Source organism: Oncorhynchus masou, chromosome 22 (assembly GCF_036934945.1).
Source record: "Oncorhynchus masou masou isolate Uvic2021 chromosome 22, UVic_Omas_1.1, whole genome shotgun sequence".
In the NCBI taxonomy this organism is placed as follows: Eukaryota; Metazoa; Chordata; class Actinopteri; order Salmoniformes; family Salmonidae; genus Oncorhynchus; species Oncorhynchus masou.
Window position 1 is genome coordinate 48,172,221 of NC_088233.1, and position 18,183 is coordinate 48,190,403.

Genomic DNA, 18,183 nt, shown 5'->3' on the forward strand with positions numbered 1-18,183 from the left:
TGTGCACCTTTATAACATGCTAAAGCTTGGTTATGAACATAGTTTGACAAGTTTAGTCGACATATAATATGTAAATTCGACGTTTTGGTGCGCATCCGCTTGACTTTTGGCTGCATTTCAACCGAAATATGCCGTGTTTGATAACCGAAAGACACAGACTTCACAACTAAACGATGTTTTTGGTGAGTATAATTCCTTCCAGGTCTTCTGATGGAAGAACAGCAAAGGTAAGGGAATATTTATGTGTTAAATTTGGGTTTCTGTGGACTCCAAGATAGAGGAGCCATCATGCTAATTTCTGAGCGCCGACTCATATTATAGCCTAGTGAACGAATTATGTAACGTTAAAAATAAATGTAACACAGCGATTGCATTTAGAAGAAGTGTATCTTTCTATATATATGTAGAACATGCATATTTAGTTAAAGTTTATGATGTGTATTGCTTGTTATCTGACGTTATCTGCCGGAGCTATCGTCATTTCTCCGGACATTTGAGTAGCATTTTTTGAACAATGCGTAATTGTAAACAGAGATTTATGGATATATATAGCATATTATTGAAAAAAACATAAATGTACTGTGTAACATGTTATATTACTGTCATCTGATGAAGATTTCAAAACGTTAGTGATTTATTTTTCTTTTAATCCTGCGTTTGTTGATTGCATATTTTGTTCAACTTGGCTATGCAAATTAGCTGTGTCTTTGGTGGTGGTTTGACATAAATATGTGCTATGTTTTCGCCGTAACACATTTTAGAAATCTGACTTGCTGGGTAGATAAACAAGGTGTTTATCTTTCATTTAAGCTATTGGACTTGTTAATGTGTGGAGGTTAAATATTTTTAAGAATATTTTTTGCGTTCCATGCCCCACATTCCAGCTGAGGGTGTTAGGGAAAGTTCCCAAGTGGGGTCAACATCCACATGAAGTTTAAGGTATGACTGGAAGGAACTTCCCTCAAGTCTTTGTAGGTGAGGAGGAGCAAAATGGATTTGTGGTCAGATTTGCCGAAAGGAGGACTGGAGAGAGCCTTATAACGTTATTGAAAAGGCGTGTATCAGTGGTCAAGAGTGGAATTTCCACGAGTTGGACAGTCAATGTGCTGATAGTATTTTGGGAGCAAGGACCTCCGCGACATTGAATGCTGCCTCTGGGTATGCGTTCTTCAGTTTGTTCAGGGTCCAATGAAGATCCTTTTTGAGAGCATTTTCGGTGTCGGACACCTTGGTGATAATCCCTGAGAACTCTCTCGGAAGGTAAAACGGATGACATTTGATTACCAAGTATTCCAAGTAGGAAGAGCAGAAGCTCGCAAGTTCCTGTGTTTCCATCACTCCACTTGGTCATGTAGCAGACACCACTGCCTTCGTTCTTGCGAGAGAAAGCCCACTTCTTATCTGAGAGAGAAAGCCCACTTCATTCCTATCGATGAACTGTAAAACCCGCTGATTGTACATAGTCTGTTTGGATGTCAGTGGAAAGTAAAGTCTCCGAAAAACAGAGTGTTGCAGCATCTGATGTCCCTCTGGAAGGAGATCCTCGCTCTGAGTTCGTCAAGTTTATTCACTAATGATTGAACAACGGCGAGTAGTATCCTCGGTAAGGGAGGATGGGTCGCCCAGCATCTCAATCTCACTGAGACGCCTCCATATCGCCCTCTGAGTGGTTTCCTTCCTCTCTGGCAACTGAGTTAGGAAGGACACCTGTATCTTTGTAGTGACTGGGTGTATTGAAAGATATCCGGATGTATCACCGCGTGTTATGGCAACTGCTTGGTATCTGACCATAAGATGCTACAGAGGGTTGTGCGTACAGCCCAGTACATCACTGGGGTCAAGCTTCCTGCCATCCAGGACCTATATACTAGGCAGTGTCAGAAGAAGGCCCAAAAAATTGTGAAAGAGTCAAAGTCACCTACAATGGGGGGAAAAAAGTATTTAGTCAGCCACCAATTGTGCAAGTTCTCCCACTTAAAAAGATGAGAGGCCTGTAATTTTCATCATAGGTACACTTCAACTATAACAGACAAAATGAAGAAAAAAATCCAGAAAATCACATTGTAGGATTTTTTATGAATTTATGGTGGAAAATAAATAAATATATGGTCAATAACAAAAGTTTCTCAATACTTTGTTATATACCCTTTGTTGGCAATGACAGAGGTCAAACGTTTTCTGTAAGTCTTCACAAGGTTTTTACACACTGTTGCTGGTATTTTGGCCCATTCCTCCATGCAGATCTCCTCTAGAGCAGTGATGTTTTGGGGCTGTTGCTGGGCAACACAGACTTTCAACTCCCTCCAAAGATTTTCTATGGGGTTGAGATCTGGAGACCGGCTAGGCTACTCCAGGATCTTGAAATGCTTCTTACGAAGCCCCTCCTTCGTTCCCCGGGCGGTGTGTTTGGGATCATTGTCATGCTGAAAGACCCAGCCACGTTTCATCTTCAATGCCCTTGCTGATGGAAGGAGGTTTTCACTCAAAATCTCACGATACATGGCCCCATTCATTCTTTACTTTACACGGATCAGTCGTCCTGATCCCTTTGCAGAAAAACAGCCCCAAAGCATGATGTTTCCACCCCCATGCTTCACAGTAAGTATGGTGTTCTTTGGGTGCAACTCAGTATTCTTTGTCCTCCAATCACAACGAGTTGAGTTTTTACTAAAAAGTTATATTTTGGTTTCATCTGACCATTTGACATTCTCCCAATCTTCTTCTGGATCATCCAAATGCTCTCTAGCAAACTTCAGACGGGCCTGGACATGTACTGGCTTAAGCTTGGGGACACGTCTGGCACTGCAGGATTTGAGTCCCTGGCGGCGTAGTGTGTTACTGATGGTAGGCTTTGTTACTTTGGTCCCAGCTCTCTGCAGGTTATTCACTAGGTCCCCCGGTGTGGTTCTGGGATTTTTGCTCACCGTTCTTGTGATCATTTTTGACCCCACGGGGTGAGATCTTGCGTGGAGCCCCAGATTGAGGGAGATTATCAGTGGTCTTGTATGTCTTCCATTTCCTAATAATTGCTCCCACAGTTGATTTCTTCAAACCAAGCTGCTTACCTATTGCAGATTCAGTCTTCCCAGCCTGGTGCAGGTCTACAGTTTCTGGTGTCCATTGACAGCTCTTTGGTCTTGGCCATAGTGGAGTTTGGAGTGTGACTGTTTGGGGTTGTGGACAGGTGTCTTTTATACTGATAACAAGTTCAAACAGGTACCATTAATACAGGTAACAAGTGGAGGACATAGGAGCCTCTTAAAGAAGAAGTTACAGGTCTGTGAGAGCCAGAAATCTTACTTGTTTGTAGGTGACCAAATACTTATTTTCCACCATAATTTGCAAATAAATTCATTAAAAATCCTACGTGATTTTCTGGATTTTCTTTTCTAATTATGTCTGTCATAGTTGAAGTGTACCTATGATGAAAATGACAGGCCTCATCTTTTTAAGTGGGAGAACTTGAAGAATTGGTGGCTGACTAAATACTTTTTTGCCCCACTGTAAGTCATAAACTGTTGTCTCTGCTACCGCACAGCAAGTGGTGACGGATCGTCAAGTCTAGGTCCAAAAGGCTCCTTAACAGCTTCTACCCCAAGCCCTAAGACGGCTGATCAATTAATAAAATGGCCACCCCGACTATTTGCATTGACATTGCTGCCTCTCGCTGTTTATTATCTATACATAGTCACTTTACCCCTACCTACATGTACAAATTACATCGACTAACCTGTACCCCCACATTGACTCGGTACCGGTACCCCCTGTATATAGCCTCATTATTGTTATTTTATTGTGTTACTTTAATTTTGTTCCATTTTTTTAGCTTTAGTTTATTTAGTAAATATTTTCTTAACTCTGCATTGTTGGTAAGGGCTTGTAAGCACTTCATGGTAAGGTACCTGTTGTCCTCGGTGCATGTGACAAATCAAATTTGACTTGATTTGAATTTGTGGTTGTTTGTTTTGGAATGTCTGTTAGGGTGATGAGAATTGTGAGACAGATATTATTGATACATTAACCATTGCATACTTTTCAGTATACATTTTTTTTTAAATTAATCAAATAGCATGTCTTTGATTAGAATCAGGTGTGAAATTTCGGGCTAAAACGAAAATGTGCGCTCATGTACCACTAATAGGCCGTCATTGAAAATAAGAATTTGTTCTTAACTGACTAGTTAAATAAATTTAGAAAAAAAGAAGGTGGATTTAGTAGCGTGCAAACGGCTGAGCGTTCATTCTGCAGCGGCATTACACGGAATCCAGTCGATGAATGCACCTATGGTTGTGATTGAAGTAGGATGGTTGTTTGATTTTTAAAATTATTTTTATTATTTCGGGTCACCAGCCCATCTCCCCGCAATGGAATCAATACCCTGTACAGTAGGTGGGTGGCAATACACCAATAGGTGTAGTCTGCAATAAAAACGTAAAGAAGAAGATCAAAACACTGCAGCCGGAAGTTCGAATCGCTTTGTTCCGGTCGCGTTCACACACTGCAGCCACAGGTCTTTGCTATTTGTTGACAGTAGCATAGCTAGCCAGTCTGAAGGGCTATGTCAATATTTTGTTGACTTAGCCAGCTGAAGCGTTGCTGTGAAAATGAGTTCTCCAGGGAATCGACACGGGACAAAAAGACCTGGCTCTCCAAGTGAAGTAGGTTAACTAGCTAAAGTCTTTGAAACGTGACTACCTTGCGGTTCAGGTAGCTAGCAAGGCCCGTCTTGTTGGCTTCAGCAAAGAGAAGCATGCAGCCAGTGTGCGTCCTCATAACTAACCCAACAAAGCCATATCTACAGCGTAAAGCCAGTTATAAAAATTGTTGGTAAAACAGCTAGCTAACTTAGTTAATTGTAAACAACAATTAGTATAGATAGCCACGTTAGTCAACAAATCGTTTGAAAAGTAACGTTAGTTTTTAGCTAATTTAGTCACCATGTTAGGTGGCCAGATTGACATGTATTTTTTGATAAACGAATCAACGCCATGCCGTTACTACTAGGCCTATGATGTAACTAGCTAACGTTAGATTAAGATGTGATGTAGCTAATTTGGCAGTTTGATCTTTGAGGCTAAGGTGCAATAGACCTAGGCTATATTCTGGGATCCCATTCGTTGTGTACTGTAGCCAATTCTGTGTTGGTTTCTTGCAGGATGGACCTACACCATGGGAAGCTGCAGATCTGGGGGACAGTGAGAGAAAGCAGAAGTTTTTGCGGTTGATGGGTGCAGGGAAGGTTTGGTCATGTTCTATGTAGACTATTACAAGGTTTCCCACCCCTCTGGACCACAAGGTGTTCACATTTGTTGTGGCCCTTACACTGACACACCTGGCTCAATGTAAACGAATCACCCAGTACGTGACTAGTTGAATCAAGTGTGGCAGTTTTAGAGCAAAACATATGTAAAACATCTGGTGCTGGACAAATGTTTTTGACTTACCTCTATTCCAGTATTAGATTACATTTTGTCGGCTACACCTTATCCATATAGCTTTGTCAAAGGAGAAACAGAACTGTGGTATTACAGAATCCAATGTTTAACGTGTTTGATTCTGCAGAAAGAGCACACTGGACGCCTAGTCATTGGAGATCACAAGTCAACATCCCATGTCCGCAGTGGTGAGGAACCCTCTTTGAATTATATGTTAGGGTTGTCATGGTACTGGTATCGTGACAACCCTATTCTGCACTCTGTTCGATCACTCTTTATTTAGGGATGTATCCATTTAATCTTATCCCATACAGCACTATTTCAGACCGGATAGCACTGTATTGGGTATGATTGTTGTTTCACTAGCTTGTCCTCTGCAGGGGCGGAGGACAGGAGGATGAACTCTGAGCTGGAGCTGCAGTACCAGCAGGGGCTGGACGGGAAGCTGTCAGGCAGAAACAGGAGACACGTCGGCCTGGGCTTCAGTGAGGTGAGAGATCATGGAGAGACGGGTTGAACATCGATACAGAGCGTGCATGCCACTTCTGCCATAAGTTCCTGTTGATGATTGAGAACAGGTCCTAGCAAAGATGACAAATTGTTACATTCTGATGCTTAAAGGCTCATAATTTATGGTGTTCGATGGCTGAAGCACGAGGTACTAAGAAACACTTGTTTTCCGAATGAGCACAACTCTGGCCTGTTACAGCTAGGTGAGGCTAGAATGACATGATTAGACCACGATGTTATAGTGATTGATGGATGATCTACATTTTGAGATCTTAGTTAGGGGCAGTGCTTCTTATTGGACCTGTATATTTTCAATTGCATGTAAGATTAATGACAGCAGATTAAGTTATTTGACATGTGTAGCTCTGTAAGACTGTTTGTGATTGGCTCAAGTCACAGGGGCATGATTGCTACAGTCAATGTCATGTACACATCTGCGTGTTGCCCCAGTCTTCAGGTATTAATTGTGTTTCTCTTCTGTTCCCCCCCCCAGCCTGACCCAGCCCCACCTTCCCCACCTGCAGAAAGCCAAAGCAAAGCAGAGCAACCAGCCAGTCCCAAAGCCCCAGACAGCCCTTCGGAAAACCAGGAGTCACCGGAGAAATCCCCTTCACAGAGCCCAAACGGCAGGACAGAGCCCAGCGCAAAAGACAAGAGGGTAGAAGACAAGAAACACAAAATGGCCTTTGTGAAGTCATCCTAAGAATGGGCGAAAAACTAAATCACTTTTCTAATGTCGAACCACAGATTTGTAAATATGTTCTTTTGTCTCTGAAGTACTTGGTAACTTCATGGTTTAAGAATGTATTTTTTTATTTTTTATGTTTCAATGCTGAGCAGCAGAGTAGTGTACTACTGTAGGTGGTGATGTAATCGTTGATTGAGACATTCTTCCCATTATTTTCCTAACTGGAAGAGGGACTGGTCTGATGTGTTTTTAATGGATCTGAGATGAAGCAAAGGCTTTAAGTTGTATTGAATGAAACTGGGTTGAACCTATTGGCTCGATAGCTCTTTTACAGTCCTGTTCAATGTCTCACCATCAGTAATAAAAGGTACTTAAAATGACAAACTGAAGCACCACAGTTCTCTCAGGTTCTGAATTCTGGGGGAGAAAATAGTTAACTATACTGAACAAAAATGTAAAGTGTTGGGCCCATGTTTCATGAGGTGAAAAAGATCCCAGAAATGTTCCACATGCACAAAAAGCTTATTTCTCAACATCCCTGTTAGTGAGCATTTCTCCTTTGCCAAAACAATCCATATACCTGTCAGGTGTTGCGCATGTTCATTGGACAATAAAAGGACACTAAAATGTGCAGTTGCAATTGGCATGCTGACTGCAGAAATGTCCACCAGAGCTGTTGCCAGATAATTGAATGTTCATTTCGCTACCATGTCTCCAAAGTCGTTTTAAAGAATTTGGCCGTATGTCCACCGGCCTCACAACCCCATGTAACCATGCCATGTAACCATGCCAGCCCAAGACCTCTGGCTTCTTCACCTGCGGGATTGTCTGATACCCAGACAGCTGATGAAACTGAGTATTTCTTTGTGGGAAAAACCTCATTCTGATAGGCCTGCCCAGTCAAACTTCATAGATTGGGGCCTGATTTCCTTATATGAACTCAGTATAATTTTTGGTGAGTACATTTGACCCACATGGAGAGTATGTAACGTAAATAGTGAGAGACACCATGTTTTGTTAAAACCTTTATTTCAATAAAACACCAGTATGGTTTCTTTCCTTTTTAAATGATATAATACAGTTGATTGGCCAAAGCATTAGGTGGCATTGCTGAGCTACAAAAAGTTATATTTGGTGCAAGATCCTTTCATTACTCAAAATAAATACATTTACCTATCTGCGACCTTAGAAAATATTGCTTTGAACTTAAATTTGTTAAATATAGACCACACTGCAAAAAAAACAGCTAATTACTCTCTATTGCAAAAACTAGTAGGTGTTAATAAATCCACACAACACACCATAAGTGCAAAAGCATGTAAAAACAACTCCAATTCAACCTTAACATTAGGTACACGCAGTGTAGTTTCAAATAACTATTTTTGGTTCTTCAAAACATCTCGTTTTAGCTCTAATAAAAAGCCTAATACAAAATCACTTCACTTTTGTCAGTGAACTCCACAAACAATTTTCATCCACACGGAGGTCCTGTTGGTGCCTTGGCGTCTGTGAGTCAACGGTCAGTCAGAGCTCAGCTGAGCTTTAGCTGAAATGGGGAAGGGGGGAAGAAAATACAGACTTTGTGAAAGACTTTGCCTTCAATCTATAGTTAAACCATCTTTCTAAAACAGCCCAAGTATTATCCAAACGTGTTTGTGTGGAAACAATGAGGCACAACCTTTCCACATTCAAAACACATGAGCCAAGAACATCTGGACGCGAAAAGCCACCACACTTCAGAAAAGCAACCACCAAAACACCCAATCTAGTGAGAGCAGAAATGACACCTAAAGACTACAGTTATGCCACCACAAACATCACAGAGAGGCATCTTAAGGCCACGACACTCAGAGGAGATGCGGTGTACCTTCACTAGATCTGTTCATCTCCCCAGCATCTCGCTCTCTGCACAACCAGGGACAATGAGAGAGGGTCCGGTTACTGTGCTGTATGGTGAAGTTGCCCCTAGACACTGATCTTGGGTCAGTTTTGCATATTCCCCACTAGTGTGTTAAGGTTATGATTGGGGGAGGGAAAGCTGATCCTAGATCTGTGCCTAGGGAAACTTCACCCCGGAGTGTGCTGTACCCTTCACAGACTATGTGCGCACTTACATCAATTCTATGACACTTGAGTGTGCAAGCATTGGCTGGAGGGAGTTTCCACCATTGATAAATCCATACGAGAAAGTGTGCAAGTTCACAAGGGAGAATCAGGACGCAGGCTCTGCCTCACACATAGTAGTATGTCTAAATAGTTTACTGTGAACTAGTTTGGCTTCTCGGAAGGGAGGCTATATATCAACAGCACAGTGATAGCCTCGGTTTCCTGCTAGATATTTACAGTGCCTTCAGAAAGTATTCATACCCATTGACATATTCCACATTTTGTGTTATAGCCTGAAATTAAAATGGATTAAAAAATAATAATCTCACCCATCTACACACAATACCTCATAATGACGAAGTGAAAACATGTTTTTAGCATTGTTTGCACATATATTAAAAATGAAGTACAGAAATCTAATTTGCATAAGTATTCACACCCATGAGTCAATACTTTGTAGAAGCACCTTTGGCAGCGATTACAGCTGTAAATCTTTCTGGGTAAATCTCTAAGATCTTTCCACACCTGGATTGTGCAACAAAAAATGACTTGCCTTGCCACATTTTTTGCAGTATTACTTTAGTGCCTTGTTACAAACATGATGCATGTTTTGGAATATTTTTATTCTGTACAGGCTTCCTTCCTTCTTTTCACTCTGTCAATTATGTTAGTATTGTTGAGTAACTACAATGTTGTTTATCCATCCTCAGTTTTCTCCTATTACAGCCATTCAATTCTTAAAACTGTAATTTTTTAAAAGTCACTATTGGCCTCATGGTGAAATCTCTGAGGGGTTTCCTTCCTCCCCAGCAACTGAGTTAGGAAGGACGCTTGTCTTTTTGTAGTGACTGGGTGTATTGATACACCATCCGAAGTGCAATTAATATCTTCACCATGCTCAAAGGGAAATTCAGTGTCAGCTTTTTTTATCTTCTACCAACAGGTGCCCTTTTTTGCAAAGGTTGAATCTGTGTTTGCGAAGGTTGAATCTGTGTTTGCGAAGGTTGAATCTGTGTTTGCGAAGGTTGAATCTGTGTTTGCGAAGGTTGAATCTGTGTTTGCGAAGGTTGAATCTGTGTTTGCGAAGGTTGAATCTGTGTTTGCGAAGGTTGAATCTGTGTTTGCGAAGGTTGAATCTGTGTTTGCGAAGGTTGAATCTGTGTTTGCGAAGGTTGAATCTGTGTTTGCGAAGGTTGAATCTGTGTTTGCGAAGGTTGAATCTGTGTTTGAAATTCACTGCTCGACTGAGGGCCTTTCATATAATTGTATGTGTGGGGTACAGAGATGAGGTAGTCATTCAAAAATCATGTTAAACACAATAATTGCACACAGAGTCCATGCAACTTGTGACTTAAGCACATTTTTACTCCTGAACTTATTGAGGCTTGCCATAACAAAGCGGTTGAATACCTATTGACTCAAGACATTTCAGCGTTTCATTTGTAATTCATTTGTAAACATTTCTAAAAACAGATATCCACTTTCACATTTTAAGGTATTGTGTATAGGCCAGTGACAACATTTTTTTGAAATTTAATCAACTTTCAATTCAGGCTGTAACATAACAGAATGTGGAAAAAGTCAAGGGCTGTGAATACTTTCCGAAGGCTCTGCATAAGAATATTAAAGGATTCTCTGTTCACGCCAATTTAGAATTGGGAGTGTTTTTATGAAGGAATTCATGGTTATGTTGGGATCAAAGATACTGTAGGCAGTTCAGTGGAAAAAGGGTTTGTTTATTTGTTTGTGTGTGTGCGCGCGCGAGTATACAGAGTCACCTATGAGTGTGTGTGAGAGAACTGGGCGATATGCACATTTGCAGTGTGCGTGTTTAAAGCATGTGCATGTATGAGCTGACCTGTGAACTGCTTGCTCTTAACGGAGGCTTCCGAGGCCAAGGCGTGGGACACAGTCATGATCCTCTCCTGCTGCTGCATGGCTATGTCCAAATCAGTGAAGTTCAGTGGGACAGACGCGCCAGACGACGGGTGTATGTTCTGAAAACTGACACACACGGTGGGAAGAGAAATACACATCACAGAAAAGAGAGACCGAAACAAAGGAAAACAATGAGGGACAAAGGAAACCAGTGTCCCAAATGGCACCCTATTCCCTATATAGTGCACTGCTTTGGACCAAGGCTCATAGGGAATAGAGTGCAGGGAAAAGGATGCCATTTAGGACACAGGTGATTATTGCGTGAGCTTTTTTTGTAACGGGTTCTAAAGCTTTTGTAGTTTGCTTAAGGTTCAAGTCAGGACCCGGTTTTTCAGAACCCCTGTTTTAATCCGTACATTTTTTATCAAATCAGCCACAGCACAGGATCCAGGGACCCATGAGATGGTGCATGCGATACTGTTAATGTTTTCCTTTCTAGGTAACACTTTCATTTGGATAGTCCATCTGTAGATGCTCTACAAACTATCTACAGACGAACAGTAACACGTCATCTCCATGTTGAAATGATGAAAACACAGTGGAGATGCTACTGAAGGACTAAAGGCATTCTGTTAAAACGCTGCTGACTGTCTTCAGATTGTTGAACATCCATAGATGGACTATAAACTACCTTGTTTGAAAATGATGTGATATATACTGTTGCTACTGAAAGGCCCAAGCATGGTGTTGAAATTATGCTTATAATCTGTAGAGCAGGGTTCCCCACCTGGCGGTCCGGCCCGAGACATAAGACTTAAAAAAAATAAGAAGAACAGCAAATCAGCGCCAAGTCATTTTAATTTTGGAAATCTGTTCCAAAGTATTTCCATACATAATAGAGAGATGTATGTGATGATATAGAAATGTAAGCAAGGTATAACCTGTTTTAGTCAAATGTTGTATCTGTTTGGGCTCCTTGCAGTCAATTTGCGGTCTACAAATGATTTAGAATTATGTTCCAGCCCCCTGACCATACGCCCAAGAAAAGAAATTGGCCCCTGGCCGAAACTAGTTGACGATCCCTGCTGTAGAGCATTTACAGATGGACTATCCAAATAAAGTGTTACCCTTTTCCCAATAAGGAGAATTGATATCAAACAAAATATATTATTATCGTCGTCATCATCCTCATTGTCTCAAAACACGAACTGAATGGCTGAAACTAAGTCAGTAGTACTTGGATTTGGCCAGGATGTTTTTGATGCGTTCTGCTCTGCGTTGACGATCCTCCATCTCCTCCTGACTCAGAGGTTCCTCGGGGTCCGACTCCACATAGCGCTCTGGGATAGACACCTTTTGAGGCTTGGAAAGCTACATAGACCAAATCATAGTGAAGATGTCCAGTCAACCAACAAATCCGTATTCAGGCTTAGAACAATATTCACCAATCATCTGTTTCGGTGGTCACACTGTCAGGGTCAGATAAATGTATACTTTGCGGCTCTGTATAGTTACGAAGGCTCCATAAAGGCAAGGTTATGTGATTGTAGTTGAAAGCATCAGGTCATTGTATGTGGTAAATGGGAAGTAGTACGAGTGCAGCAGGCTACAGTCTTTCCTCTAATACAAAACCATAACTGCATAATATTAAAGGGGAAGTTCAGTATTTTAGTTAAAAAAAACAAACAAGCATAGATCACAGTTTCTCCAGGCACATAGACTACTTTCAGGAACCACCTAACATTAAGTTTTAAAATATTGAACTTTCTCTTTAACCACTTGTGTACGGATGTAATATTCAACCAATAACGGAGAGTATTGATAGGAGAATATTCGGCGCCAGATCCTGATGGGCCGTCGGTCAACGTACCTCACGACTGAGATCCAGGTCATAGTCGAGGGGCTCCATGTCCGTCTCCCTCATGGGTGTGGCAATCGTGGGCATGGCCATCACCGAGAGCCACTCGTCTGATTGGATCCTCTCCCTTTCCTTCAGCTCGCTCCGCCCCTCATCGCTCTGGCCCTCGGCAACCTGTCGCTCTTCCACCTGAGCTTTCTGCACCAGCTGCAAATCAAAGTCCTGCTGCTCTCGCCTCCACTAGGGGGAGACAGACACAACCATTACTTTATATGACCACTAGGGGGAGACATACAACCATTACTTTATCTGACCACTAGTGGAGGGGCAAACAACGGTTACTTCATCTGACCACGAGGGAGACAGACTTCTACTTCATCTGACCACGAGGGGGAACAAACAACAATTACTTTATCTGACCACTGGGGGGGAAAAACACAACAGTTACTTTATCTGACCACTGGCGGGGACAAACACAACAGTTACTTTATCTGACCACTGGGGAGGACAAACACAACAGTTACTTTATCTGACCACTAGTGGAGGGGCAAACAACGGTTACTTTATCTGACCACTAGTGGAGGGGCAAACAACAGTTACTTTATCTGACCACTGGCGGGGACAAACACAACAGTTACTTTATCTGACCACTGGCGGGGACAAACACAACAGTTACTTTATCTGACCACTGGGGAGGACAAACACAACAGTTACTTTATCTGACCACTGGATGGGACAAACACAACAGTTACTTTATCTGACCACTGGCGGGGACAAACACAACAGTTACTTTATCTGATTGATTTTCAAAGGCAAAATACATTTTTAAAAATGACTTATTATTTCACACTAAGAGACAACACAACACCACCACCGTGTAGAACCCAGAGAAAAAAACCACGTAAAGTAATGTATATTGTATCTGGAGCTGATTTCACAGCACAAATCCCATGAGGATGGACAGCTTCTGTGTTGCGGGGACAAATGGAGTCTTGAGGAGTGAGGACCATGCGTCCGAAATCTTGTCTTTCTTGGCTTCTGCATTGTCACCACAGGACGTCCCTACGGCGTCTCCATTCCACCAACAGCAACTTCATTGCATTTAATTGTTTTCAGGATCACCAGAAAGAGGATTTCATTATTAGATTAATGAACAGAAAGAAGCAACCACCAAAAGGATACTGATTAACCTGTTACCACACACACACACACACACACACATTTGCTTTTCCAAACACATACATAAACACATTTGTGTTGTGAGTAAATATCTGTTTGTACTGTATGCGTGTTGTTATGTGTGTGTCCTAGCCCTCAAACCCATGCATGCATCATTGCCACTCCAGTGCGTGTAGGCCTCCCATGATGTGAGGAGAAAGTGCATCACATGCGTTACTGTGCTCACTGGACAGAGGAACCCCCCCCACAGGGGAAATACATGCATTACATATTCATCAAACCCCAGCAAAAATGGAAACACACAGCCAGAGGTGATTTTATTTGTTTTTTTGAAGCAAAATGATTTTATTCTCGAGCGCAAATCTCTACATTGGAAAATAACAGGCGTGAATGGAGCTGTGCGTTGCCTCTCAGTATAATTTAGCATTTGCTAGTGTCTCTAGTGACTTCCTTTCTCTGTGCAATTTTCTGTACATCCTCGCTGCTAAAAAAAAAAAATCAATCAATCAATTGGGATGGGGAAAAGCAACATGGTGGGATTTACACCTGCCTTGACGGTAAGCTGGCGGCAGCCATTTTACCCCCTCCTGTCCTTTCATTTGCAGTGAAGCAGATCAAATAGGCTTAATACTCTCTCACTGTGACCTTGACCGTAGAAGTAGGCCGTTGTAGCAATCAACCACGGTTAAGTACAAAAGTCTTTGTGATAAAAGGCTGTGATAATGTCGATGTAGCAGAAACTAAAAACTAAATCCTGCGAATAAGCGACTGTTTAGTGTGTCATGGTGGGGAAAAGATGATTCAAATGCCCCCCCCCCAAAAAAGAGGGAGCCTAAAATCTCTTGGCTATTATGGTGAAGCGTTACAAAATGACATTTAGTAACCAGCAGGAGTTGAACTACGTGTTGCCAAATGTTAGTAGGAGCTTGGGAACACAAGGGTTGATGGCAAATGTAGCAAGGAGTTTGAGGGTATTGATGATCTCACAGCAATCTGGTTAAGATTGTGTGTTAGATAATATATTAGATGGTTAAATTAGTCTTCGTAAGGTTGACTCTCCTACGTTGGCAAGCACTACAAACCTCAACAGACGTAAAGACAACTATCTGAAAGCTCATTTGAATGGGATTCTGTGGTAGCCATAGCACGCCATAAGACAAACAGGGTGGAAAAAGGTGAGGCTGAAGGTGAATCTTGTGAGAAGAGGAATGATTATTCACCGGGAACTAAAGGCACTTTGATTTCATTCGATTCATATCATTTGAAAGATGGAGGGAGGAGGGCGGTTTGATAATGATTTGTGCCACTTCCCACCGAGTTGATTTGTTCAAATAGTGATACACATTTCCCCATCCCTCATTTTATCAAATCTCTATAAAATATAATTTTACAAATGTATAGGCTACTGAAAATATCCTTCAGTAAATAAATACTAATGTACATAAGTGTAAATGTACATAGAATGGACTTTTCTTTTCTCGTGACAGAGGGGGAAGGCAGAGCTATGCCTGTAGCCAATCCCCCTCTTCTTCTCCTTGAAATACATTCAGTGTGTGTCAGTGAGGTACCGCACGGGGGCGCCAGTGATCGGGTAAACGCAACCCATACACCTTAATATGGGAAACAGCTCTGTCTTTACAGTCCCCATCTTCGACAGATATCCCCTCCCCTGCTCTCCCAAGCCGCCTCCACCACGCACAGTCCAACCGCTCTATAAGCCCAGCCAGCCACGGCTTTGTCCCATCCAGTCCCACCGGCCCTGCGCGTGCTAGCACGATGCTAACGCTTTCTCATGTTAGTGCCATTGGTTACACATGGGGGAGAGGGTGAGTAGGGGATGTTAGCATGTTAGCAATTGCGGCGGCGCCTATGTGGGGGGTTCGGCGGGGGCGCGACAGTGGCAGTGGTCCCTGCTTCTGCTGCGGGGGTAACGTACTGAGCCCAGGTCAGTGGAGGAAAGAGCCCTGGTGGAGGAGGAGGTACGATGAGCAGTGTTGGAGTGGCGTTCTCCCTGGCTGAGGTTCCTCTTGCGCTCGCGCACCAGGGCCCTCTGGTGCCTCTTCATGCGCTCCAGCTGCTCTTCTGCGCTCATGCGGCCCCGGGGGGCCTGGGCCAGAGGCTGGGGCTGCTGGCCAGAGGAGTACAGCTGCTCCAAAGCACTCTTAGGTCTCTCCTGGTACAGTGAGTGTGTGAGAGAGAGAAATAGAGAAAGAGAGGGAGGGAGAGAGAGAAAAAGAGAGAGGGGGAAAAGGAGAGAGAAAGAGAGAGAGGGGGAAAGAGGGGGAAAGGAGAGAGAAAGAGGTGGAAAGAGGGGGAAAAGGAGAGAGAAGGAGGGAGAGAGAGAAAGAGTGAGAAAGACAGAAAGAGGGAGAGAGAAAAAAGAGAGAGAGAAAGAGGGAGAGAGAAAAAGAGAGAGAGAAAGAGGGAGAGAAAAAGAGAGAGGGGGACAGAGGGCGAAAGAAGGGGAAAAGGAGAGAGAAAGAGAGCGAGATAAGGATAGGATAGAAAGAGAGATGAAGATAGGAGAGAGAAACATAGTGAAAGAGATGGGTCGTGACATAGGGGTGTGATATGAAGAGGGGTAAAGGAAAGGAGGAAGAAAGAAAAACAACAATGAATCCTCAACACTAATTCCTCTTCAGTCTCAGGATAAAGTACTAAATGAAGCTCCCAGGTTAGTCGAGTTAGGCGTACGCTCCACAACTCGGTGGTGTTTGTAGTGTATGTGTAAAGGCCGGTAGGTTTGACCGGTAGGTTTTGTCGAGCCTCCACGGACCTCTGAACAGAGTGCAGGATGTCATTTACAAACAGATTCTATGACAGCCAGAAGTCGCCAACGGAGGGGTGGTCCCTATAACACACCGCGCAAACAGCAAGCAAAAAAAAACAACAAACGAATCGTCCCAGGACTGCGCAGACAGACAATCGGTCTGGTGAATGTTCTCCTGAAGAAGAAGAGGTTACCGCACGGCTTATGTCACCTTATTCCCTACATAGTCCACTCCGTTTGACCAGAGAATTATAGGCCCCGGTCAAACGGAGTGCACTGAATAGCAAATAGGGTTTTAATAATCTCCACTCGGCACAGTCAGAAGAGGACCGGTCACCCCTCAGAGCCTGGTTCCCCTCTAGGTTTCTTCCCAGGTTCCTGCCTTTCTAGGGAGTTTTTCCCTTGCCACCGTGCTTCTACACCTGCATTGCTTGCTGTTTGGCGTTTTAGGCTGCGTTTCTGTACAAGCACTTTGTGACATCGGCTGATGGGCTTTATAAATCCGATTGATTGGTTGATGGATTTGGATAAAGCTCATATCTCGTTCCTTTCCCTGTGTCGTGACTGGTGACTCACCCTCCCCTTAATCCCTACCTAGTGCACTATTTTCGACCAGAGCAGGCTCTGTTTGGTGACTCACCCTCTCTGCAGAGACGGCCGCCCCCCTCCTCATGGTCACGTAAGAGGAGATGTTACTGGACTGGTTCAGCCTTGGCGATGAGCCCGACAGACCTGTTACGGACAGGAAACAGGAAACACTGTTGTGGTATGCCTCGGGGGGAACACCCATTCTGACACAGCACCACTGCCCCGAAGAGACACGGAGTGACAAAGAGTGGAATGTCAGCATATTCACAGGTCTGAATTGCAAGCTAGCTGACAATACCTTTGTTTGGGAGGGTCTGGTAGCCCCCCTCAGACCCTGTGCTGCTCTGGTCCGTCCCTGGCAGTTCTGGTTCACTCAGGTATGACCGCAGCTCCACCTGACACACAATCATACTGCAGTTGTCACAAACTAGATCAGCGAGGTTTGAGTCAACTTATTACTCAATACAATACATCTTGCTCTCAATGAGGTAAAGGCTGCATTCCACTTAAAAAAGGTGTTGCCTTTCCCTCAACCCTCCTTCAGAGACGACTGGAAAAGGTGTGTTAGCCACTCATTCCCGCTATGTTGCCTCTTCAGGTCTCTCAGAAGCATGAAGATTAGTGAGTGAGGGAAGAGGGCAGCTTTTGGAATAGAATGCAGCCTTGATGCATCTCAGTGAGATTTCAATGATGAGGGCGTTAACACGGCTGCGTGACAGTATGATATTGCCCTATAAGACTGGCTTCGATGGCAATAGCTGAAAACAGCAGTGTTGGTTTTGATACCGTAAGTGCCGCCATGGACCGTTCAACTTCACAAGCGGTACCCGATAAAAGCACTGTTGTACGCACAGCAAGCACATCAAAGGCTCGTCTTAACAATCAATAACAAAATAAGTGTAAATAAAAGGCTTGTCCTGACTTTAAAGTCTCCGTTGACACACCCTCCGCTCTCTCGGTCCCTCTTCCTCTCGTCCGACTGGCGTTTGAGCCCGCGAACCGACGTGTGTCGTACTACCACCGACGCCTCTTTGGGGAGGGGTGGGATGGCGGGGGGCGGGTCTTCATAATCGTAGAGGCAGGGCAGGGGTGGTCTGGGAGGAGCCTCATCTTCTGCCTGTACCAGAGCCACACCCATACAGGAAGTCAGTCACAATTGGTTCTTATTGTC

At 43.4% G+C, this 18,183-nt stretch overlaps 2 protein-coding genes across 14 annotated transcripts in view; one reads left to right on the plus strand and one right to left on the minus strand.

Annotated features, from left to right (window-relative positions):
• The first annotated feature begins 4,460 nt into the window (after nt 1-4,460).
• Nucleotides 4,461-7,687, plus strand: LOC135509640 (small acidic protein-like). Its single transcript, XM_064930462.1, has 5 exons — nt 4,461-4,658; nt 5,156-5,239; nt 5,563-5,623; nt 5,816-5,925; nt 6,439-7,687. The coding sequence occupies exons 1-5, from the start codon at nt 4,605-4,607 to the stop codon at nt 6,646-6,648; spliced, it is 519 nt and encodes a 172-aa protein (XP_064786534.1). The 5' UTR covers nt 4,461-4,604; the 3' UTR covers nt 6,649-7,687.
• The window catches only part of LOC135509634 (pleckstrin homology domain-containing family A member 7-like), a 202,004-nt gene continuing 191,466 nt past the window's right edge, over nt 7,646-18,183 (minus strand). For 10 of the 13 annotated variants that reach the window (XM_064930443.1, XM_064930442.1, XM_064930440.1 and 7 more), the window contains 8 exons: nt 17,935-18,129; nt 17,311-17,407; nt 17,065-17,156; nt 15,591-15,827; nt 12,488-12,715; nt 11,855-11,988; nt 10,598-10,743; nt 7,646-8,179 (listed from right to left, as the gene is read on the minus strand). In XM_064930443.1, the coding sequence (XP_064786515.1) occupies nt 8,154-8,179; nt 10,598-10,743; nt 11,855-11,988; nt 12,488-12,715; nt 15,591-15,827; nt 17,065-17,156; nt 17,311-17,407; nt 17,935-18,129 (1,155 nt within the window). In that variant the 3' untranslated portion in view covers nt 7,646-8,153. Of the gene's footprint in view, nt 8,180-8,500; nt 8,539-10,597; nt 10,744-11,854; nt 11,989-12,487; nt 13,567-15,590; nt 15,828-17,064; nt 17,157-17,310; nt 17,408-17,934; nt 18,130-18,183 lie in introns of those variants that run through there. The other 3 variants (XM_064930441.1, XM_064930452.1, XM_064930451.1) reach the window with 2 other exon arrangements.

Bases quoted from the DNA above. Each gene is read 5' to 3' on its own strand.
- LOC135509640 (XM_064930462.1), top strand. From the start codon at position 4,605: ATGAGTTCTCCAGGGAATCGACACGGGACAAAAAGACCTGGCTCTCCA. The intron at 5,240-5,562 runs GTTTGGTCATGT...TTGATTCTGCAG, and splicing joins GGTTGATGGGTGCAGGGAAG to AAAGAGCACACTGGACGCCT. The intron at 5,624-5,815 runs GTGAGGAACCCT...TGTCCTCTGCAG, and splicing joins AACATCCCATGTCCGCAGTG to GGGCGGAGGACAGGAGGATG.